This window comes from Manihot esculenta, chromosome 8, assembly GCF_001659605.2.
Source record: "Manihot esculenta cultivar AM560-2 chromosome 8, M.esculenta_v8, whole genome shotgun sequence".
NCBI classification, from domain to species: Eukaryota; Viridiplantae; Streptophyta; class Magnoliopsida; order Malpighiales; family Euphorbiaceae; genus Manihot; species Manihot esculenta.
In genome coordinates this window covers 2,190,330-2,216,623 of record NC_035168.2, presented here as the reverse complement: position 1 = coordinate 2,216,623, position 26,294 = coordinate 2,190,330, and the positions used below count along the sequence as shown (strand labels likewise).

The 26,294-nt window shown below is 38.6% G+C and overlaps 1 protein-coding gene across 1 annotated transcript; it reads left to right on the top strand.

Moving 5' to 3' along the window:
* The first annotated feature begins 2,228 nt into the window (after window positions 1-2,228).
* LOC110619944 (UPF0481 protein At3g47200) lies at window positions 2,229-3,731 on the top strand. Its single transcript, XM_021763464.2, has one exon. It carries the CDS (start codon window positions 2,366-2,368, stop codon window positions 3,725-3,727), a length of 1,362 nt encoding a protein of 453 aa, XP_021619156.1. The 5' UTR covers window positions 2,229-2,365; the 3' UTR covers window positions 3,728-3,731.
* Window positions 3,732-26,294: the final 22,563 nt, after the last annotated feature.

Below are 26,294 nucleotides of genomic sequence, written 5' to 3'. Positions count from 1 at the left end.
TTTTCCATCACATTTGCATATATATATATAGAGTTGTAATTAAATTTCATGTGCATTGCAAATCTATATATTATATCAAAATAAACACTGAATATTACTAAAATTTCTTACACCTTCAAGAACAACCAACTCAAAAATACAATTAAGAGTTAAAAATAAATTCTCAATCAAATTTGAAATATCATAACTAACTCAAATAAGGGTATGACTTATACTATTAACATACCTACTAATAAAATTAATAAAAATAAAAATCATCTATAAAATAAAATATTTAGATTATCAAATACCTATAACATTAATTAATTCAACCGAGTTGTTTACCTCATATTCATTCGGCTTATATTATACTATTAATTTGATAATTTCATTTGTTGACCCAGCTGCCACGTGTAAATTTCCAATAGATTATAGAGGGAATTGGGATTAAAAACATTAAACTATGAGAGCACGTGGCTTAATTTTTTTGACTCCACTTTTTCTTTTCTTATTATAAAAAAAAAATCTTTTAAATTTATAATGTACCGAGTTTATATAAAAATTTCTTAGATTAAAAATTAGATTTGTGGTTTTAGCAACTAAAAGGTCAGTCTCCAAAGGGATGCTTGAGAGTTTTCAATTTCTCACTGCAATTTCCAAAAATCCTTAATATATATGTGCCTCTCGAAACCCATCAATGGGTCTTGGTGGGGCAAGCAGGAGTTATTTCATACCTGGACATGGAAACATGCACCAGGCTAATCATTTTTTAATTGCCATTTTAAAAAATGTGAATGATTTTTAAGGTGAGAATGAAACCATACACACTTTTTCTTTTAAAAAAAAAAAGAAACAAACAAACAAATGAGAGAGAGAGAGAGAGAGAGAGAGAGAGAGAGAGAGAGAGAAGGCGAGAACAAAAGCTGCTGTACTTGCCTGATTTTTCACAACAAAAGATAGGCTTCATACATGGATGGGCCACACAAAGATGTTTCTTTGTTTTTTTAGTTATGAGAATGCTTTTCTGGAGTCTGTGCCACGTGGAATATCATTATGGACTTTCGTCCTGGGCCTATGCCCATGCGGCTCGGATTTTTGACCCATAGCCTCAACAATCATTGAAAATAAAATAAAAGCCCTATCCCAATCCGGCAATTAGAGAAGGTCAATCACACTTTAAATAAGAATATGAAGGAAAAGTAAATTAATTATAAATTGTGACTTTTATGATTTATTAATTATAATAAAATTTAAGAAATAAAAAATTATTATTGAATAGATTAAAAATATATAAATTTAAATATTTAATTTTAAAAATATAATAATAAATTAATTAATTATATTAAAATTTAAAGAATAAAGTATAATTTATCCTTAAAAAAAAAGTTTCAACAATTTTCAGAGACATTTGGCAAATTTTGTCTCTCATGCACACTAAAATTTGCCTGTTTTCGTTCCCAAGCAAGATGAACCTTGTTTGCGTCAATCCTTTCTCGCTTTTGTAAATCTTTCAATCTCTATTATAAACCTTGTAGAAATATTTTATTAAGCTTTTCAAGGAGAATGACGATCTCTGCTGGAGAATTGAGATCGTATCATCGGAATCTAAATTTTTAGCTATTTCTCAGGAAATGAATGAAGGAGGGTATCCAAACAGAGTAAGACAGGGGACTAATGTGATTTTTGTTTTTTTTTTTTTTGTGATTCCCACAAATGAAATTGAGCTTCTTCAAATTTTGTACGTTTAATAAGTTTATATTAATATAAAATCAAGCTTGTCTTAGATGTATATATATAATAAATATATTTTTATATATTATTTAAATTAATTCAAATTTATACTAGATATATCTATTAAAAATACAAAATACTGGCTCTTAAATTTTAAATATTTTTAATATTCAGAATTTGAATTCAAAATTTCTATTTTAAGAGAATAAATTCGTCCCATCCAATCTATTTTTTGGTAATATATATTTCATTAAAAATAAAAATTAAAGAAAAGACTCAAAATTTATTTATTTATTTAATTTAAAAAACATTACAGTGCATTTATTACTTAAATATATACCAAATGCAATAATTTTTTTCATTGTTTTAACAAAAAGATTAATTTTTGAATTAAAATATATCTATAATTTAGTTAACATTGTCGTATAGTAAAATTAATTTTTTTTAATGAAAATGAGACGGAACGAGCTAAGCTTGTGTTAGATGCCGGCTCTAATAAGCTTGTTGAGTGTTGCCTACCCCTTATAAAGATCACAAAGAATTTCAACCACTACAAAATTTCCAAGATATCCTTTGTTGCAGCAACAAAACCTGCTTTCTTCCTGAATAAGAATCCTATTCCCAAGATTAATCTCCAATCTCAGACCCATAACTAATGGCGACTGAAATGGGAAGCAATTCAGCAGAAGGGGAAGGAGACCAGCATGTGGTGAAGATCTGGGAGATAAACAAGGATCGACTGAATTTGATGCACCAGAAAATGGCAAACCCACCAACTATACTCACCAAATCAGCTGCCAAAAGCTCCTGCTGCATCTTTAGGGTACCCCAGAGCTTCATAGAGATCAACGGCAAGTCCTACCAACCTCATATACTCTCCATAGGCCCTTACCACCATGGGGAGCCTCACCTTATGATGATTGAGGAGCACAAATGGAGATACTTGGATTCTTTGCTTTCTAGGATTCAATCTAAAGGCCTACACTTGGAGGACCTTTTAAAGGCAGTAGAGGCACTAGAAATGAAAGCTAGACAATGCTACTCTGAAACTATCCGATTCGGCACAGATGAACTCGTCGAAATGATGGTTCTTGATGGTTGTTTCATTATCGAATTATTTCGAAAAGTTGGAGATGTTGTTCAAGTTGAAGCTGATGATCCTCTCTTCACAATGCAATGGATCATTACTTTTTTCTATAGGGATTTACTTAGACTTGAGAATCAAATCCCATACTTTCTTCTCGAATGTTTATTTGACTTATCAAGTATGTCGGCAGAAGACGAATCAGGTCCTTCCTTATCAACCCTCGCTTTGAATTTCTTCAACTATGCTCTACATAGGCCAGAAGACGCCATTGCCAAGCATGCAAATCTAAAAGGTAGGCATCTTCTTGATTTAGTTCGATCAAGTTACATAGATGTTGACCAAACCCAACCACCAAAATACGACACACCAAGCCATATAATTCACTGTGTGTCCAAGCTTCGCCGCGCCGGAATCCAGCTGACTCAAGGGAAAGAAGATAGCTTCTTGGTGGTGAAATTCAAGCATGGAGTTATCGAAATGCCCACGATAACAATTGATGATACTATGAGGTCTTTCTTGCTTAACTGCGTAGCTTATGAGCAATGCCACAATGGAAGCTCCAAACACTTGACAACATATGCAACATTACTAGACTGTCTAGTGAACACTTACAAAGATGTTGAGTATTTATGTGATCATAATATTATTGAGAATTACTTTGGAACAGATGCAGAAGTTGCAAAATTCATCAATAATCTTGGAAAAGAAGTTGCATTTGATATTGATATGAGCTATTTGGCTGAGTTGTTTAAGGATGTTAATCAGTATTACAAGAATAGTTGGCATGTTCAATGGGCAGGATTCAAGTATACTTATTTTGATACTCCTTGGTCCTTTATATCTGCTTTGGCTGCTCTCATTCTGCTGCTTCTAACTGTCGCACAGACATTTTATACTGTTTATGGTACTTATAAAAAAGAACCTTCGTGATATTTTTTTCGGTCTTTTTATTTTTTAGTTTGAGTCTGTAATAAATCGAGTGTATGCAAATTGCTTCTCTTTTATAGTTTAATATGTAAATATTTTTATCATATGATTATGCATACCAAATTAATTATATATAGAAGATTAATTATGTGGTTGAGATGATTATATAATTTTTTTTTCATTTTTAAAAGATTTTAAGGTAGAAAATTATTGATCGGATGAATTTATTATATAATTTTAAAAATACCCAATACACTTAATTTACCAATTATTTGCAAGGAGAGTTATTATATAGCATTAATTATTGATTTGGCTGATCCAGTTGTATCTTTCTAATTATATAATGAAGTTTTTGTTTGTTAGATAGATATATATCGCCCTCAAGAAAGCTTGTGCCACCAAATATTCAAGTTAATTAAACCAAACTTTCAAACCAAGGAAGAAGAAACGAATTGTTTTTTTTTTTGGAAAATTTTCCTTTTAATTTTCATTATATATATATTTAATATTTTTTAATTAATTTGCAATTAAAAATTACAATATTTAATGATTTTGTTGGAATGACAAGTGAATGGCCAAGATTAATTACAATTTAGAGATAAATTTTGTATAAAAAAAGTTTTATCTTATTTGTATAAAAAAAAAAAGTTTTTACACAGGACAATCTGGACCAATATTTATTTGAATTGTGGGATTTTTGAAAAGAGACATCAGTTAATAATTTCAGATGAAGGGCCACCACATGACAGAGACTTACATTTACTGCACAGTAATTAGTCATTTGAAAAATCAAATTGGAGGGAAATATATTATTTATCTAAATTTTGCAATAATATTGTTTTATTAGTATTTTTTAAAAAAAGTTAACTATTTAATTGTTATTTATATTTATTTTATTATTATTATTTTAGTGATCGTCGTATTAAAGCGTTAAATTCATGCTTTTTTTAATACTGTAATTGGATTAAGTATTAAAAGTATTTTTTATCGTTATCAAAAAATTAGAATAAATTAACAAACGTCTTTTAATTAATTTAAAAATTAAATAAAATCAAATATATAAAACATATTTTATATTTACAATTGATTTACCAATAATTAATTTAAAATTATTTTTTATATTATCAATCAATAAAATTAAAATTAAAATTATTTCTTTTAACTTCGTCGTGATTCTCTTAATTTTAAACTATATTTTATTTATTTTATTTCTCTACATTAAATTCTCTTATTTTATTTTATTTTATTTTTAAATTTTTTATTTAATAAAATTAATTTATTTATTATGGTAATTTTTTCTCTAAACAAAAATTTATTTTTATGATTTCTACCCATTACATTTTGGATCTTATTAATAATTAATTTAAATCCAATTTTATTTAAGTTTTAATTTGTTTTTTCCATTTTTTGTCTTTTTACAAATACATTTACTTGTAAATTGATCTTATTGTAAATTCAATGTAATAATAAGAAATTATATTTAAAAATACACAAATAGTTTCTGAAATTTAATTACAATATGGAATTAACATTTACATTTTATCGCAGGTAAAATCCTTTTTTCTTTTTAAATATAAAATTTTGTTATCTATTTTCTTATTCGTCAACATATCTATGCAAACGGGTAATAACTATTATTACTCTCTTTATATTATAATTTTTTTCACTTTATTTATTTACACATATTACAAAAATGATTTTTTAATTATATTCATATTAAAAATATTAAATTTTATTAAATATTAAGAGATTTTTTAAAATAATATAAAATTAAATAGAATTATAATTGTCCATTTATATAATAATAACTTTAAAATAATTTTAAAAAATAATAATTAAATTTAAATTTTAACATTAGTGGATTAGTATTTTTATAAATTCACTGGATATTTATTTTAAATCATATTTTACATGATTTAAAGTAAAATAAAATTGAATTCTGTTATTTCAAATAAGGTAATTTTATATTGCTTTAACCGCTGATGGAAAAAACTTTTTTAAAATTTGTTTCCGACTTCTCATGTGGTTTTTGAAATTTAGCAATGAGCTTGGACGCTGTCTATGGAAATTGCAGGAGCATGGAAATTTCTTTCTTTCTACCGTGTCAACCAATCCAATCGCGGAAGAATCCCAGAATCATTCTACTGTAACTTTTCCTGGCTGAAAGGGTTCAGAATTTCCAAGTCAGAATCTTTCAACTTTGAAATGTCAACTAGAACTAGCAGCCCTTAAGCCCATCTCCTATATACACAATTATACTCATCTTCAAGCTTCATTAATCCTGAGTTCTCCAACTATCCAGAGACTGCTATTACCGTTTCCCTTCATTTCCACACTCCATTATTACATTCAAGTTCTTGCAATTTCCTCAATCCTGAAGAGTGAAGGGCGCCGGTGCAAAGTTAGAAACAACATCAACATGTCTGCTCCAAACAACTTTAAAGATCAAACCCAGTTTGGTGTTTCAGTAATCAACACTTTTCCTCAGCCGACAAGACCTGTTAACAGCTATTATTTGGAGCCTGAACAGACACAGTTGCCTCAAACCTCGTATCCTGTCGGCGCAGACATTAATATGGGGATGGAGTTTCAGGCTTGCAGACCTGAAGAGAGATTTCCAGAGCAAGTTCCTGGCGACTATTACTGTACAGAGGAGAAGACGACGGAAACTGGAGCTGCAGAAAAGGAAAAATTCGAGGAACTAGTCAAAGCTGTTGTGGAATCTTATGAAAAGCTTCCTGAAAATATACGAAATCAAATTACTTTAGATAAATATAAAACAAAACCATCTCTTGTATCAAAGGGCTTGAAGGTTGATTCAGGTTCTTCTCGAGGCATTGGTGGATCAGCCATTGGAGATTCGGCTGAAAAGCTTGAGCGCTTCAAAATAAAGACCATAAAACTGGGAGGCGTTGTCAATGAGGAAGACGAATCATCTTCATCATGAGATTCATCAAATGATGTATTGGAAATTCAACCTAAAAAAATTTGATTAAATTATTAGATCTTTCAATATAAAATTTCAAAATTCTTTGATTCATTTGAAGTTGGCATTGGAATTATTGGATTTCTTTATTAAAATCCATATGTATACTAATTAACCCTTTACTTCTCGAAAGCTTAGCATGTTAGAAAGAGTTTTTGCTGACTCAAAAGGAGACGTTTCTCTAGTATCATTGTTGAAGGAGTCTCAGCAATTGTGATCCATGCCTGTCATGGAGGTCTAGTTAATTTCGATGACCATACACAATACTATCCATGATCAGCTGCGTATTGTTAATTACTTTTCGGAAGTGCATTTCTTCTTATCGAGGCTGTAAAACTTAGAGAGAATTAGGTTTTCAATATATTTTGTATTCAATAATCAACTCTACTTATATAGGTCTATGTATATAGTATTCAATATATTTTGTATTCAAGCTGAAGGGCAGGTGACTGTAGTCTAAGCTTGCATAAATGAGATGCAAATAATTGTTGTTCCAATGGCTTGGTCAAGATATCTGCGATTTGATCCGCACTTTTGAGAAAACGAATAGAAACAATGCCTAGCCTTATATGATCTCGAATAAAATGATAATCTATTTCAACATGCTTTGTGCGAGCATGGAAAACAGGATTTGAAGTAAGATAAATGGCACTCACATTATCACACCATATTGTCGCAGAATGGTTAGGAGCATATCCAATTTCTCGCAAAAGAGAAGTAACCCACATTAATTCAGCAGTAGCATTCGCGATAGCCTTATATTCACTCTCTGTACTTGATCATGCTACGGTTGGTTGCTTCTTACTGGACCAGGAGATTAAATTTTCACCAAAATAAACTAGGTAACCACTTGTGGAACGTCTATCATCGGGGCAACCAGCCCAATCACTGTCCGAATAACATTGAAGTGAGAAAGTTGATGATGGACGAAGCAGAAGACCTTGAGTGGCGGAACCCTTAAGATAAGGCAACAATCTCTTGCATGCTTGCCAATGAATATCTGTGGCACAATGTAAAAATTGAGCTAATTTGTTGACAGCAAAGGCAATATCTGATCTAGTAATAGTCAAATACTGCAAGGCCCCCACTACCTGGCGATATTCTTTCATAGAATCCAATAAAGTGCCCATTTCTTTACTGAGATTTGGTGTTGCTGCCATAGGTGTGGCACATGATTTGGAGTCTTCCATGTTTGTTGCTTGTAAGATTTCAGAGAGATACTTACTTTGAGAAAGTAATAAGCCATCTGATGTTCTTGTAGCCTCTACTCCAAGAAAATAATTAATCTCACCAAGATCTCGAATAGGAAATGTAACAGCCAATTTTCGAATAAACCAATCAATGAGTGATGACTTTGTTCCTGTGATAAGAATGTCATCAACATAGACAAGCACAAATATTTTATCAATACCATTAGTATAGATAAATAAAGAGTGATCTGCCTGTGTATGTTGGAATTGAAGAGAGCATAGAAATTTCTTGAGCCTTTCAAACCAGACCCGTGGCGCCTGCTTCAATCCATAAAGAGATTTCTGAAGCTTGCAAATATAATCAGATTTTGTGTTATCAACAAAGCCTTTTGGCTGTTCCATATACAAATCTTCATCTAAAAAACCATGAAGAAAAGCATTTGAAATATCTAACTGACGCATTTTCCATCCTTTCGTTACAGCCAAATACAAAAGAATGCGAATAGTGGTGAACTTGACAATTGGGGAAAAGGTCTCTGTGTAATCAAGACCCTGCTGCTGTGTAAAGCCTTTCGTGACTAAACGAGCTTTGTAGCGCTCAATATGCCCATTAGAGTGTTGTTTAATCCGATAGACCCATTTATTCTGAATAATATTTGCCTTTGCTGGTCGTGGTACCGATATCCAAGTTTGATTCTTCAGTAAAGCTGAAATTTCTTCTTGCATAGCATCACGCCACTCCTGTTGTTTATGAGCTTGCAAGAAAGTTTTTGGTTCCTGAAATGGCACAAATTGAGTAACAGATGCATATTTTGGATTTGGTTTTGGATTAGTCCTCAAAACCATGGAATGTGTTCGAATGGGAGGAATAGGTGAAGCAAGATAAGAAATAATCGGTAAACCTGGAGATGAGACAGATTGTAACAATGGTTCTGTAGAATATTGAGAGATTAATGGTGATAAAGACTGAATTGAAGATGCAGAGGTAATTGATGGAGAGGAAGAAGAGGTGGAGGAAGATGAGGATAGTGGAATAAGGGCCATTATGGTGGCTCTGATACCATGAGAGAATTAGGTTTTCAATGTATTTTATATTCAATAATCAACTCTACTTATACAGTTCTACGTATATAGTAGTTACAGAGGATAACTATGAGAGTACAAGATTAGTATTAGAATATAACTAAATACAGCTAATTGAGAAGAGATAATATTAGTAGAATAATTTAATATTATCCGTAACAGAGGCGAGATGGTAATTAGGCTAATTATCTCTCGGATCAAAAGTTCATTGCAGAAAAAACTTGACTAAATGAACTTTGTTTCCCATTTCTTGAAAGTTGATGGTAATTTAATAAAATTTATTTTTAGAAAAAATAGCACTACAACAATATTAAAATTAATCGTAAAACTTTTTACTATAAAAAATAAAAAATGATGACCGCTGGATTTCCCTACCCCCAATCCTGGGCCTAGATTAAGGCCATGGCCCATGAAAGGAAGGCCCGCAGGCTCTCTCAAGTAAAACAGGCCCAGATCTTCAGACCCCTGAGGCTGGACTCCATCAGATTCTTTCTAATCGAGATCGGCCCAGCCCGTGTAACCTCCCCACGGATTCTTTCTCCTCCTGGGTTCCGCGTCCAGCCCAGCTCTCGGCCCAGCCCAGGATCCAGAACGAGACTCGTCTTACAGCCTGGCAGATCCGCTCGAGCGTACGCACGGGGGAGAATCAGAGGCCGTTACGCATGGAGCAGGCGCCTGATATCCTCGTACGCCCATATCTGTATGGCAGAGACGCGTGGCCCTATCATAGGAGAGCCGTAGTACGTCATCAGCAAGCAGACAGAAAGGATAAAAGGGATACCCCTCTAGAGAGATAGAACAAGCTTTATTCTTCAATACCAAAACCCTTGTAAAACCCTATTCTATTGGATCTCAGCTCATCAATTGGCGCCGTCTATGGGAAACGACGGAGATCTTTTCATCACCGGAGTTTTCACTCTTAACAAAACCCACTGAGATCCACGATGGCTAATCACCAAGAAAGTAACCTTAACGTCCCGAATGACCTAAGCTCTGCCCAAGAGGGGCAACAATTCTCTTTTTCTAGCCCTACGACATTAAACAACCAAACACCTGTTCCTCTTAATCCCTCGCCAAGTTTGGTAGGGAATACTCCCGCCATTACCTTGTCTAACCAGGATCTTCAAAACATGGCCTTCCAGTTACAAAATACCGCCCACTGGTTGGGGCAGATAATGCAACACAGAGGCTTCAACACCCCAGTAAATACACTCCCGGTTGTAGAGGAACCTCAGACCAATGACCCCCGACCTGCACCTGACCACCTTCCAACCAGCAGCCGCGATACTGAAGAAAGAGGAAGAAAGGCCGGCGAAGAGGAAGGACCGGAGGCCCAAATCCATGCGAGGAGGGCGAGAGAGATGATAGAAAATGAGGAGGTGGATAACTATTCCGCCGAAATAACCGGGTGGACGGGAACTGAAGCAAAGGAGGAGGAGTACCACCTGGAGAAAAAACCCAGTCCAGAAGACGAGAAGGTGGACCAAAAGTTGAAGAAATTGAGAGAACAGCTCCTCGTCGAGCTAGGTAAGAAAGACCAAAGCCAAACCTCTTTGCCTACTTCTTCCCCTTTCTCAAAGTGGGTGCAGCAAGAAACTGTCCCTAAGAAGTTCATGATGCCATCAATGGCGGCTTATGATGGAACTGGTAACCCGAGGGAGCACGTCATGAACTATAAGACCTTCATGGAGTTGCAAACTCTGTCTGATGCCTTAATGTGTAAAGTATTTCCAACAACGCTCTCGGGACTAGCGCGGGCGTGGTTCAACAGCCTTGAGGTCGGAAGTATCAGGAGTTTCGGAGACCTAGCCATTCGCTTCATCAGTCGATTCATAGCAGGGGTACCAGCAGAAAGGAAGACGAGCTACTTGGAGACAGTAAGGCAGAGAGAGGGTGAATCACTCAGAGAGTATGTCGCTCGTTTTAAAACGGAGGCCCTGCAGATTCCTGATCTCGATGAAGGAAGGGCGGTAGAAGCGATGCAAAAGGGAACGACCTCTGCCGAGTTCTTCGGCTCCTTAAGCAGGAAGCCTCCGACCTCCCTGGCCGAGCTGATGCAGAGAGCGGAGAAGTATATAAGGCAGGACGACGCCTTAGTAACAAGCCGATTTGCCAAAAGGATGACAGGAAAAGAAAAAGCCTCAGAAGAAAGGAGGCCGGAGAAACATGAAAAGAAACACAGCAAAAGACTCGAGCCGTACAAGCAGGCCTGGGAACGTAGGGATCAAAGGCCTCCCCCTCCATGGGTCCCTGAATCAAGATTGCCTCCCCCTTGGGTCCCTGAGAAGCCAACTCCACTAAATGCGTCCAGAGCCGAGGTGCTCATGGCTGTCCAAGATAAGGAATTCCTCCAGTGGCCCAAACCTATGAAGTCGGAAGCAGACCAACGGAATCCTGACAAATATTGTCAGTATCATCGGACGCATGGCCACGATACTAACAACTGCTTCCAGTTGATAGCAGAGATCGAGAGGTTAATAAAGAGGGGGCACCTTAAGAACTTTATAAAGAAATCAGAGGGACAAAGGCCTCAACCCAGTCCGGCGGTCCAGGCGCCAAGGAGAACAGGAACGGGACCAGTAAACGATGGATCCAGTGGGACCATCCACATGATTGTTGGAGGAATGGGAGGTCGAATGGGCCGCCGAGGGAAGAAGAGAAATCGGGAAGGAGAGAGCAGTAGTACCGAGGTCATGCAAATCGTTGACCACTCTCCCATGACCATCACCTTCTCTTCAGAAGATGCTCAGGGTATTCAGATTCCCCATGATGACGCGCTCGTCATTGAGGCCGTCATTCACAATTATCGGGTGAAGAAGGTCTTAGTGGATGACGGGAGTAAAGTCAACTTGCTACCGTACCGGGTGTTTCAGCAGATGGGAATTCCGGAAGAATAGTTGGTCCGAGACCGGGCACCAATCAAGGGAATCGGAGGAGTACCAGTGCTCGTAGAAGGAAAGGTGAAGCTGGCTCTCACCTTAGGTGAAGCACCCAGGACTCGCACTCACCACGAGGTATTCTTAGTGGTCAAACTTCCGTTGAGCTATAATGTGATCCTGGGGAGGCCTGCACTGTTCAATTTCGAAGCTGTCACCAGTATCAGGTATTTGGCGCTTAAATTTCCAACAGAAGAAGGATTGGGAATAGTCCGGGGCAGCCAGGAAGAGGCAAGAGCAGTATACTTGGCGACAGTAGCAGAACCGAGCTCCACTGGAGAAGCTCTTGACTCGGAAGTTCTAGAGGTTCGGGATGAGAAAACAGAAGCCAGGACAGAACCGGTGGGGGAGCTGGAGATCTTCCCTTTATCAGAAGCAGAGGCAGAAAAAGTTTTCAGTCTCAATGCTGGCCTCACCAAAGAACAAAAAGCTGAAGTCATGGCCCTGATCCGAGGTCATGCGTCTAGTTTCGCTTGGAAGCCCTCTGACATGCCTGGAATTGACCCTAAGGTCATGACACACAAACTGAATGTACTCCCTGAAGCCAAGCCAGTAAAACAGAAGAAGAGAGTAGTGGGAAGAGAGAAACAGCAGGCCACCAGGGAAGAGGTGTAGAAACTCGAGGAGGCAGGCTTTATTAGGGAGGTTATGTACCCACAGTGGTTAGCAAATCCTGTATTAGTAAAAAAAGCCAATGGCAAATATAGGATGTGCATAGATTTTACCGACCTAAATAAGGCCTGCCCTAAAGATTGTTATCCACTTTCTGATATTAATAAAATGGTCGACTCTACGGCTGGTTTTGATTATATGTCTTCTTTGGATGCTATGTCTGGTTATCATCAAATCCCAATGGAAAGGTCGGATGAGGAAAAGACCTCGTTTATAACTGAAGATGGGACTTATTGCTACAGAGCTATGCCATTCGGATTGAGGAATGCCGGGCCACCGTATCAAAGATTGATGAATAAAATCTTCAAAAATCAGATTGGCAGGAATGTAGAGGTTTATGTAGATGATATGGTGGTCAAAAGCCCAAATTTCCAGCAACACATAGCAGACTTGAAGGAGGTATTCGGGGTATTAGATCAGTACAGAATGAAGTTGAACCCAGCAAAATGTGCCTTCTTCATTAGAGGAGGAAAATTCTTGGGATTCATGGTGAGCGGAAAAGGCATTGAGCCCAACCCGGAGAAGGTGGAAGCCATATTGAATATGCCAGAGCCGACCTGTGTAAGGGACGTCCAGAGACTAACTGGGAGAGTAGTGGCGCTCAACCGATTCATGTCAAGATCGGCGGAAAAGTGCTTACCATTCTTCAAAACGTTGAGGAAGGTACCGAACTTCGAATGGACGGAAGACTGCAAAAAAGCCTTCACAGAGCTTAAGCAATATCTTAGCTCGCCCCATGTACTCAGCAGCCCGGAAAAAGGAGAGGAACTTCTGATATACTTGGCGGCCTCGGAACAAGCAGTCAGCGCAGTGTTAGTAAGGGTGGAAGAGGGGGAGCAGAAACCCGTCTTTTACGTTAGCAAGGTACTTAGAGATACTGAGGTCAGATACTCGGACATTGAAAAAATGGCTTACGCCCTATTGCTAGCAGTTCGGAAATTCAAAGTTTACTTGGAGGGCCACCAAGGAGTTGTGATGACAGACCAACCCTTAAAGAAGATTCTACGCAGGCCGAAAACTTCAGGTCGAATGTTGGCTTGGTCCGTAGAGATCAGCCCCTACTGTCTAGAATATCGACCCAGGACAGCTATAAAATCTCAAGCTTTGGCCGACTTCATAGCAGAGTGCTCATTCAATGAGGAGCAGGGAGGATCATCCTCAGGGATAGCAAGACAGCAATGTGAGGAGGAGCCTCATCCAGAATTTAACTGGAAGCTGTATGTGGACGGAGTATCAAGCACTGAGGGCAGTGGTGCCGGAATAATGCTTAAGGGGCCAGAGGATTTTAAGGTGTGTTACGCCCTACGTCTAGAGTTCAAAGCCTCGAATAATGTGGCAGAATATGAAGCCCTGATAAATGGGATGTTGGTGGCACTGGAATTGGGGGTAACCGATCTCGAGGTCAACAGCGACTCTCAGCTGGTGATCAGCCAAGTAACAGGGATGTATCAGGCTAGAGATCCCCTTATGCAAAGTTACCTGGCTAAAGTAAAAACTTTAGAAGCCGAGCTCACCAGTCGAGGAGTAACCATCAAGTTTCAAAGAATACCCCGAGAGGAAAATGAAGAAGCAGATCTGCTTAGCCGATTATCCAAGGAAGAACTGGAACAGCTTCCTGATGAAGTGTACATACAACAGGTCCATACACCTGCTTTTAATAAAACTGACACGATATTGCAGGTGGAACAGAACCCGACTTGGATGACTCCTTACTTAGAGTACCTGGAGAAAGTAAACTCCCCGAGGATAAAAATGAAGCCAAAAAGACAGCAGCTCGTGCCGCTAACTACCAAGCGATAATAGGGACCTTATACAGAAAGGGAAAGTCCAGTCCATGGCTCCGATGCGTGAACCCGGAAGAGGCTACGAAGGTGATGAAAGAAATACACAGGGGCATTTGTGGAGCCCACGAGGGAGGAGGGACATTAGCTAATAAAGTATTCAGGCAAGGGTATTATTGGCCCACTGTTAAAAAAGAAGCAGAAGAGTTCGTCCGAAGATGCGACGTATGCCAGAGATTTGCTAATGCCATCAAAACCCCAGCCACTCCTCAAGCTAGCATATCCAGTCCATGGCCTTTCTCGCAATGGGGAATTGACATCCTGGGACCTTTCCCCAAAACCACGTGGCAGAGGAAATTCGTAGTGGTGGCTGTAGAATACTTCTCAAAATGGCCAAAGGCAGAAGCAATAGCTACAATCACAGCTCGCAAGATGATAGATTTTGTGTGGGGGCATATCATCTGCAGATTTGGCGTACCCAGAGTGCTTATTTCAGATAATGGCAGACAGTTTGATTGCAGCACCTTCAGAGCTTTCACCACGAACATGGGTATCTGGCATAAATTATCCTCTATGGCTCATCCTCAAACTAACGGCCAAACAGAGGTCACCAACAGAGCCATCCTGCAAGGATTAAAGAAGCGACTAGATGGGGCAAAGACAAATTGGACAGAAGAACTCAACAGCATCCTGTGGGCACTCCGAACCACTCCTAGAACACCCACTAAACGCCCTTTGCACTTGCCTATGGTACAGAGGCCGTAGTCCCAGTTGAATTGCAGATTCCTACTCATCGAGTTCAATTTGCTAGTGAGAGCACTAACGATGACAAGCTAAGAAGCAACCTGGATGCCCTTGAGGAAATCAGGGAAGAAGCTCAAATCCGAACTGCTGCCTATCAACAACGGGCGGCACGATACTACAACCAAAAGGTTAGAGAAAGAAGCTTGAAGGTGGGAGATCTAGCTTTAAGGAACCTGGAAGCCACAGGAAAGAGGGCGGCAGCTGGTAAGCTAGCACCGACCTGGGAGGGCCCGTTCAAGATAACAAAAGTAGTCCGGCCAGGAGTATACCGGATTAAAGATATGCAAGGAAACCAGGAGCCTCACGCTTGGAATATTCAACACCTAAAGAGGTATTTCCCCTGATATAGTTGTAAAGAAAAACATTGTATTCTGATAAATATGAAGGAAACAAGTTCTTTACACAAATGAGATTATCTTTATTATTATCATGAATAATATTCCTCCATAAAAAAGACAGGTAGGTGTTCAGGATCCCCTAGATTTCCTGACACCACAAACCAAATTGCGAGCACAAACAGCCGGCGGGGCCCCGAGGTCACCCCGGAACAAAAATGACCAGGATCCCGTAAGATCTCCTGGAACGACAACAGCCGGCGAGGCCCCGAGGTCGTCCCGGAAATACAAAAATGACCAGGATCCCGTAAGATCTTCTGGAACAAAAAACAACCGGCGGGGCCCCGAGGTCACCCCGGAACAAAAACGACCAGGATCCCGTAAGATCTCCTGAAGCAAAAAGCAGCCGGCGGGGCCCCGAGGTCACCCCGGAACAAAAACGACCAGGATCCCGTAAGATCTCCTGAAACAAAAAGCAGCCGGCGAGGCCCCGAGGTCACCCCGGAACAAAAAATGGCCGGTGAGGACCTTAAAGGACCTCCCGGAACATGAAGATAGGGATCCCCTAAGAACTCCCGGAAAAACAAAACAAGAACGGTCGGTGAAGGTCCCAAAAACCTCCCGAAGTGAAAATTTCTCATATCATATACAGGGACAACTTATAAAAATACTGTTCCGACCTCACAAGAAGGGCTCAAGGCTATCAAGGAAAAATCAGATTCCGACCTCCTAAAGAGGTTCGGGGCATAACAGCTAAAAGACGCCGACCTCGAAATGACTGCTACTACTTAAAGCCTGGGTAAGAAGAAAAGGCCGAGCTTCCAGTTCGGATAGTTCTATACCCTAACGTTCGAAGTATAAAGGCCGAGCGAAAAGCCGAGCTCCCTCTATAACAAGGCTCATAAACGAAGAAACCAGCAGGAAGATAAATGAAGGAAAAAAGGCTATACTCAAAACCCAAATCAGTTTGTCTGGAACAGACATCCGAAGTCACAACCAAGAAGAAAGGGTTAAAAACAGAAAAACCAACATGCCAGTCGCCATTAAAAGATATGAGACCTGATCTCTCAGACAATTAGCCAAGAACTGAGCTCACAACCTAAGACTGATTCAGTGGGGAAAAAGCTTATAAATGAGAATACGTAGTATAAATATTACAAGCAGAGATAAATATGAAGAACAAGAGTAGTTCAAGGGAAAAGGAATCAAAGTTTCATTAAAATAATTGTTACAATTTATTTTTCGGACGAGGTGGAAGGAAAAATAGTCCTCAAAGGACTCACATCTGTGAGAACATCCTCGCCTACACTATCTTTATTTACTACACCTGGAGGAAGCACGGCCTCCTTCGGATCAGGCCTTTCGACATTAACAACAGGGGCAATCTCTGACCCTAGGGGGGGATCCTCCTTCTCAGAATTAGGGTCGTCTCCCTCTGACCCAAGAACTTCCTCGCCCCCCCCATCCGACTCGGATTCTTCTTCAGAAGATACAGCCAACGGACCTCCAACACGACAGTCCCCTCTAGGCATAGGGAAATCATCTTCCCCATATAACACTGGCTCGCCATCCGAGTCCACTTCGGGCTTACGAAGCTTTTCCAAAGGAATATCAGGAGCGTGTCTAGCTTCCCTTAAACCACGATTGTAACCGGTCATGTACATACGGAAGGCTTTCTTAAAAATAGTCGACTCCATCTCAGCGGAAGCTTTATATTCATCAAGATATGCTTCACAAGCCTCAGCTACAAACGCCTTTAATTCAGAAGAATCTTTGTAGTCCTGAAGGTGAACCTCACAGGCCTGCTCGATCTTCCTCTTCAGTTCATCAGACTCCTGATACTCCGCTATACATTGTTCACGCTCTAGCTGAGCCCTGCCTTCAACATATTTTACTACCTTGAGCAGGGCTGAACACTTACATTCCAAGGTCCTGACTTCATGGTTGAGCTGTTGGTGGCGAAGTTGAGACTCCTCCGCCGATGAAGCCAGGACTCTGATACGTTCAGAGCTCATGCTCAGCTCCTGCTCAAGGACTTCTACCCGAGCTAGGGCCCCTTCCTTCTGAGCTTTCACCTCCTTCAGGTGAACCTGCAGTCCTTCAGAATCAGCCTTTAAGGCCTCATATTGACGCTGGACCTCAGTTTTCTGGCTCACACCCTCATCTCTCTCTCGAAGGGCCTCCGTCACAGAGGACAGCTGCTTTAAAACTTCTGCACAATGAGCCTCCACGGCAGTTGCTCTCTCATCAGACTCCTTGAGAACTTTGCGAGTATGAGACAGCTCTGCTTCTAAAGACTTAGTGTGCTCTGCTGTCTCAGCCGCCTTCTCTTCAGCCTTTTTAATGACCTCCAGCGCAGAGTGCAACTCTACCTGGAGGAACTGGGTATGCTCCCGAGCTGCTGCAAGGTTACCCCTGGCGTCCCTAGTTGCAGACAAATTTTCATCCAGACGCGCCTCTTCAATCCGACGGTCTACAGACTCCCGAAAGGAGCGATCACGAACATCCACCTCCATAAAGAGGCCCGTCACCTAGTAGGGAATAACAATCGTCAAGAGAGAAATAAAGCAAACTAAAAGGGAAGTGGAAAAGTAATTTACCATTAGAAGCATCTCCCTAATCGTTGATCCGAGCTCCTCACGAGAGCGAGACTGGAAGGACGCTTGTTCCTTGGTAGAACTGGCTAAGAGACCAGTCAGGGCAAGAAGACGCGGATCCGAGGCCTCGGTAATTCCGCCGAACATTCGCTCTCTAAGAAGTTCGGCAACAGCACTGGCCGGAGATTCAGACGTAATGTCCGACGCGTTTAGAGCGTTGTCATAAGAGGACAACAAAGGCACAGCAGGAACACCTTTCTCCTTCCCAATGGGAGGAAGAGCTGGAGAAGACCCTGTGGCGGCCCTGGATTTCTTCCGAGCAGGAGATGGGGAAGATGTTCCAGAAGGGGCTGGGCGCTTATCCCAGGTCTTTAGTGGAATGCCTTCAGATCCCTCAGGACCAGTCCCCACAGAGGCAGGGGCACCTTGGATAGGAACATCTGGGATTTGGTCCTCTATGAGGATGATCTCCATCCCTGTCCCAGAGGCCTCCTTGTCTTCAGTGACGGGGGACTTAGATTTTCTCCCTGACACCCCTTCAGAAGAATGGACAAGACCCGACTCCACTTGCTCAACGACTTGGGTCTGCTCCACAATGGCTAAGGAGGCTTCCCTCACACCCTCTGGGGAAGCTGGAGTAGATTTAGACCCCTCAGCGGGCTTAAGAGTTGAGCTCGATCCACCACGGCTAGATGGCCGACATGATTTGGCGCCGCGAGAGCTTGATTTAGAAGCTCGAGAAGAAGCTTTGGCAGGAGGTCGGCTAACCTTTTTGGAGGAAACAACTTGAACCACCTCCGCAGCCGCCTCAGACACCGAACGCCCAGCTGAAAAAGCGTCGAAAACTGCGTGCATATTATCCCGAGACAGGGCAAAGTTCTTGGGGAACTTGATTTCATCCATTTTAACCTCAGAAGCTGCCAAAAAAAACACAAAATTATAAAGAGTCAGCATACCTTCCGATATCATGAGCAAAGAAGAAACAGAATCAATGGACAAAGCAATATACCCGTGTCCCGGATATCCCAAAGATTGGACACGAACATACACTTCTCGACGTCATACTTCCTTTCTACGGAAGTCAGTCGAAGCAACCCCACCTGCTCAATAAGGCTCAATTGGGGCAGCTCGTTGCAACCCGGATGGACATCCTCCCAACTTAGATCCACCTCCCACGATCGGGCGGACTCTAATTTTAGCTCCGCCACAAGGAAATTCTCTACCCATCCCTTTATGGAATCCTTGTAGCCCGTGAAAAGAGACAACCCACTACAGGGGGAAAAGTAATAAAAATTCTGAACCACCCTAACCAGACGGAAAAAAGTGACAAACAGACACGCTGTGGGGGTAAAACCCCAACTCAGGCAGATAGACTCAAAACAGGACAGAAACAAAATAGAATTTGGGGATAACATCCGAGGGGTTACCCCGAAGTACTCGAAAACCTCAATAAAGAAAGGGGTAAAAGGAAACGGTAGACCGAAATCCCTCTGTTTGAGAAAAAACACTATACAGCGACCCCTTTGGGGATCCATCAAACCAGGAGGAGGAGGGTTAGGAAGGACTATCCTTTCGTTGTGAAAAGGCGCTCGAATAAGATACAGAGGAGTATCTAAGAGTCTCTGGGAAATGTGCTTAGTTATGTTGGAAGAAGTAATATGAGACCTAAGATTAACGACATCGGGGAGCTTTGGACCTTCCATGGAAGAACAAAAAAGCGTACCTGAAAATACAATAGGATGAAAAAAGCAGAAGGAGTTGCAGGACAAACAGAAAGCAGAAGAGAGCGAGTTTCCTCAGGAGACGGGGAGAATTCGAAGTGAAAGGCAATAATGAGATGAACCGTTGTTCTGAGCAGTTTTGTCTTGGAGCAGCGCGATCATTAATTGCTCTCGAAGTTTACCCTCTCAACAGTTAGATAATAACCAGCGAGAAGGTAAAGGGGCAAGGAGATGACCGCTGAGCTTCTCCACCCCTACAAAGGACCAAGCCCATGATAATAGCCCATCAGCCGAAGGCCCACACGCTATCTGCATAAGACAAACCCAAATTGTCAAAACCCTGAGACCGAGCTCCAATTGAATCTCTCATTCAGGACGACATGACACGCAAAATACACATCATCATCACTCAGGCAGTAAAAACTAAGAAAAAAGAGTAAGTCATAGAAAGACCCAAGGAGACAAACAAGGGGAAGCATGATAAAGGTCCGACCAGCCTATCACCTAAGAAGAATCATCATTAAGCAAAGGCCAGGAGCCCAGAACGAAGCGATGAAGACACCTCGGAATCTTACAAAGTTATGGGTCAGAAGCTCAACCCATTGATTAAAAGCAAAGCTCATAGGTCAGTCAGTTCAGCTCGAAAAAAGTAAAATCGAAAGCTAAGGAAACTTAGGGCTCGGATCATTGAACACGGACAGAGCTCGGAGGTCGGATTAGTCTCGCTTGGACAAAGTAAACCGAAAGTAAGCTCGTAGGTCGGTCGGTACAGCTCGGAAAGAGTAAACTAAAAACCCAGCCTGGCTAAATGGATTCCAGGCCGGATCAATTAAAAAGCAAGAAGGAAAAAACAATATCGTAGACTTCTCAGAGAAAACCACGAAGAAAAGAGTCAACATCTCAGGCATAATAAAGAACAGTTCAGATATGAACGAAAAAACAAAAATTTCATTACAGCGCGTTACAAATACCCACATTACAGAACAAAAAGCTATCCTTAGAGGATTTACATGACCAGATACATCGTCTACGTTTACATCACTATCACCTATCATTATCCTAATTTTCGATACAGAGGAACTCTTGAATACGGAAAACGAGCTCAGTAGGTCGGCCGAACCCTGCTTTGTTATTATAGGAGAACTGAACAAGTTGATTCCCATAAGCATTTCTCACTGCTCCCCTATGGACAAACATTCGGTTGCCCAAGTGTGATGCACGGTACATTCGAACAAGCTCAGATATTATATGCTGTTCGTATGTCACGCATGAAAAACATAAGTCTTCGAGTTACGGCTTCAAGAAGATCACAGAGCACGTATTCGAAGGCATCGTCGGAAGCTTGACTGAGTGCAGCAGATCTCAGCCTTTCATAATACAGGTACTTCACACCAAAGGGGGTAATAAATTGATCATTTTCGCCACTTCCATTTATATCAAAAGCAGACAACATGGACATCGGGGAAATTTCCTTTTTGAAGGAAGATAAAGTCAAAACAGACCTCCCAGCAGCCCATAGCCTCTTTGGAGCCCGAACAACAATCAAAGGAGGAGGCCAGCCAGATGATCTGGGTAAAACAGTTTCAACGACCTGCCAAATGACTCCACCCATCGACCGCCCTGCCAGAAGGACCTCAGAAACAACATTCAGACTCCCTCGAGGTAATATCAGATTTTCAAGAGTTTTGGACTGATCCATCTTTATCTCAGGTACTGCAAAAAGTTCCAAACAGAGAAGTCAGGATAATGAAAGCAAGGTTAAAGCAAATCCCTGGGGCAGCAAAGCAATGAAGCCTCCGGCTCACCTTAATTCGTTTGAAGAAAACTTCAAATACATCCTCTGCGGAAAAAACAGGAGAATCTCGCTAGAAGGAAAGACTCTTTTTCTCCGACAAAGGGCCTAGAAGTGAAGAAGAGTCAACACTGATATATACTCGAAATCTGAAGTCTTAACGCAAAGTAACTCTAGATTCTAAGCCCACAATGTCAGGATCTTTAAAAGATATTCATGGAAAAGGAAAAAGAAGCACGTCCAGGCGATGATGACAGGGAAGTAAAGAAGAGCAGAATATCTGAGAGGTAAGGAAAGGCCAGAAAGGGAAAGAGGCAGATAGAATTCAAGAAATGAGGAATGACAAAAAGATGAAAGGGAGTTATGAAGGCATCTGTACGTGAACAGGCGCGGTCATAATGGTTCTCGATATTCACCCCCTCGGCAGTAAGAGCAATAACTGCCAAGAAGGTGAAGGGGCAATTGATGACCGCTGGATTTTCCTATCCCCAATCCTGGGCCTAGATTAAGGTCATGGCCCATGAAAGGAAGGCCCGCAGGCTCTCTCAAGTAAAACAGGCCCGGATCTTCAGACCCCTGAGGCTGGACTCCATCAGATTCTTCCTAATCGAGATCGGCCCAGCCCGTGTAACCTCCCCACGAATTCTTTCTCCTCCTGGGTTCCGCGTCCAGCCCAGCTCTCGGCCCACCCCAGGATCCAGAACGAGACTCGTCTTACAGCTTGGCAGATCCGCTCGAGCGTACGCACGGGGGAGAATCAGAGGCCGTTACGCATGGAGCAGGCGCCTGATATCCTCGTACGCCCATATCTGTATGGCAGAGACGCGTGGCCCTATCATAGGAGAGCCGTAGTACATCATCAGCAAGCAGACAGAAAGGATAAAAGGGATACCCCTCTAGAGAGATAGAACAAGCTTTATTCTTCAATACCAAAACCCTTGTAAAACCCTATTCTATTGGATCTCAGCTCATCAAAAAATATATATATAATTTACTGTTATAGATATATAACAGCAATATATAATTATTGCATATTATAAATAAGACGATAATTATAAGTATTTTGTGATAAAATTATATTTGCTGCTAGACAAATAATTCTTCACATACTTACAACTGTTTATTATTGAATCTGAATTACCATTCTATCATTATATACGAATAATTACTTATTATATACACATAAAACTATAAATTAATTAAAAAAATAAATAATTTTAATTGCATAAAATAATTATTTATTATACATACGTATTCCAACATTTTTTTAAATAAAACTAGCCAGTGAAAACTTGATATGTAATAAACAGAATAAGTTCAACCTGCAAAGTACATAAAGACATGTTAGCATCAATGTATTTTTATTAAATTAATAATATTATTCTTTTTAAAGTGGCTTAATTCAACAGTTAAAAAGTATATTACTTAAAAAATTCAGTTTTTAATTTTTAATTTTTTATTAAAAAATTTATTATTGTTAAAATTGTAAGATTGATTTTTATTAAATTAATTTATTTTGTAGTCAATGCAAAATAAAGCATTAATATTCAGCATGAATTTAGAAAAAAAATTATATATGTTTTGTAATATCCATTTCTACAGTTTTTTAAATTTATTATATATTTATAGATTTAGTCTGATGTAGATACATTTAAAATTTAATCTGGTGATAAATATATTTGAATAAATTTGAGAGATTTCAGATTCTACCAACAATTTTTAATTTTCAATTCTCAATTACCATTTTAATAAAAATGTTATTACATACTAAGCGTACCTTCTTTCAAAATCATTTCATTTATTTATATTATATGAAAAAAATGCTTTTCGCTTTCAAAATTTCATTTCTAATAGTCCAGCTCTGTCTTGTAGAGGGATCACATGGGCAACGATCACCTAACAATCAAAGTTGACAAGGTAACGTCAACCTTCCAATCCCTAATTTGGATTAAGATATGAATAGAGGACCTCATCAACACTTTACAATTAAAACGAGTGAAACTCAGTCAAAATCCAGCGAGTCAATAATCCATAACCAGGCTATGTAGACATTGCTATATAAATATATGCATGCACGCCCTAAGTATTAGAAGCCAAAACTACACGTACTGATCTCTCTCTTTTTCTCTTTATCTCTCTCAAACTCAAACTTCCCATAAAGAATCTTGATTCAAAAGACTTAATTACCTTATTTTTTTCATACTTCAAGGCCTCCTCAGCAAAGTCATTACAACATGAGTACCGGTTTAGGTTGTTCTTTCTCACTTTGTGAGCCCAAAACTCAAACTCAGATTCACTTTTCTCGACAAGATAGTATCATCATACATAATTACAACGTGGGTTTTCCATATTATATGCCTGAAGACTTTTTTCTGGTAACACCTCCAATGGCAATAGAGGTAAAAGAAGAAGAACTAGTAGAAGAAGAATCCGCGACTGTGCAACTCGTTGCAAGATTAAGGAAATTATTGAAAAATAAGAATAGGGCAACAACAAAAGGAAAGAGTTTGAATATTAGTTGTAACATAAGGCAACGTGTTCATAGACCGTTAGAGGAGTTGACACACAAGCTTCAACGGTTCAAAATCAAAACAATCAAGGTGAAGAAGGATAGCAAGGAAATCTAACCTTCGATGGAAATAAAGGCCTAACTTCATTTATTTATTTATTTATTTCATCTTCTCAATTTGTATATATGGGAATGAAAATGCTTGTTCCCCCATTTACTTTTGTTGTATGTAAATTCAGTTGAACATGAACATTTATTTTAATTTATTTTTTCTATTACTTTTAATATGATAGATAAAACAAAGAAGATTATTTTGTTCAAAAGAAATTGAAGCTTGATGAAATTTGTGTACTTTATGTCAAAATATTTTATACATGTACCTATTATTAATCATAAAGCAATTATTTTGTAAATAAATATAATTAACAGAAAAATGCTGAAATTTTTATAAAACATAAAACATATGAAGATATAATGCTTGTTGAAACTTTTTTTAATCTAAATTTTACTTTTAATTATCCAATTGAACATGGATATTTTGTTCCAAAATAGCTAAAAGGAAAATACTGAAAAACAATATAAGGATTTTTTTTTGTAAAAAAGAAAATAATCATAATCTTCAAAGCTATAAATATCATTTTGAAAATTAATTCCAGTAATTATATATAAAATTTAAAAAATTTTAATATAAAAACAAATTAAGTATTATGATTATGCTTGATAAAAGATAATTTAGACTCCGTAAAAGTTTTAATCAATATCATTTGATTAATACAAAATAAGAGAAAAAATATATTAGAAAATTAAAAATTTTATTGAAATTTCTCAAAAATTAAAAAAGTCAGTGAGACTATTTATAATAAAAATAAAACTCTAATAAGTAAAATTATGAAAATGTTTAAAATATTCAAAAAATAATTAAAATGCAAAATTGACTTTATAAACGATAAGATTTTCATATCGAACTTTGTAATCAGGATTGTGGCTCTCGTCATATTTTTTAAAATCGTGCGTCTCAAAATTTATTTTTTAAAAAGTTATCGTGGATTTCTATCGGACGTTGACAGCAAAAATTAAATTCAATTCAAATCTGCTGTGAAATCTAAAATTAATTGTTTCATGTGCTGAATTTTGTGTATTTTATAATATAATTAATAATCAAATTTATAATTTTTTAAAAGATAACTTAAATTTCAATAGTACGATTATATTAAATTAATTATATGTTTATTTAAAAGGCATAAAATTTATATTTTAAAAAAATTCATTAATTATCTTATTTTAAAAGGCATTCGAATTTATAAATAAAAGTTTTTCAATATTTGCATTTCATTTCTAATCTGAGCACTGTATCTTGTAGTGGAATCACATGGGCAACTCATCTAACATTCCAAGTTGACAATGTTTCAAAAAATATATATGTATATGTAAGTTGACATTGTAATGTCAACATTCCAATTTGACATTGTAATGTCAACATTCCAATCCCTAATTTGGATTCAACAAATGAATTAGTGGATCATCGGCAACACATTATGATTAAAACGAGTGAAAAATTAGTCAAAATCCAGCAAGTCAACTATCCAAATATTGGTGTATAAATATGTGAATGCATGCCTTAGGTTTTTGTTACACATTGTTAACATTTCCTCCAAAGCATTTGAAGCTACAAGAGGCATTCAATCACAACCCACACAACTCAACCTCAATATTCCCATAAAGAATCTTCCTTGATTCAAAATACTTCAAGAATGAGTACTAGTTGGGATTGTTCTTTCTCACCTTGCGAGATCGAAAATCAAAGCCAAATTCAACATACCGAAATTATTACAAATAATTTCAACATGGGTTATCCGTATTACATGTCTGAAGATTTCTTTTTGGTGGCACCTCCAATGGCAATAAAGATAGAAAGAGAAGCCGCAAATGAAAAATCGACAACCGTGAAACTTGTTGCAAGGCTAAAAAATTTATTGAAAAACAAGAACAAGACAATGGCACGAACAATAAAAAGAAGGAGTATGAATATGAGTTATAAGACACGACAATACGTTCATAGATCGATAGAGGAATTGTCGTATAAGCTTCAACGATTCAAAATCAAGACGATCAAGGTGAAAAAAGGGTCTGAAACCTAATTAACTTTCTATGGAAATTAAAACTT

Bases quoted from the DNA above. Each gene is read 5' to 3' on its own strand.
- LOC110619944 (XM_021763464.2), top strand. From the start codon at position 2,366: ATGGCGACTGAAATGGGAAGCAATTCAGCAGAAGGGGAAGGAGACCAG.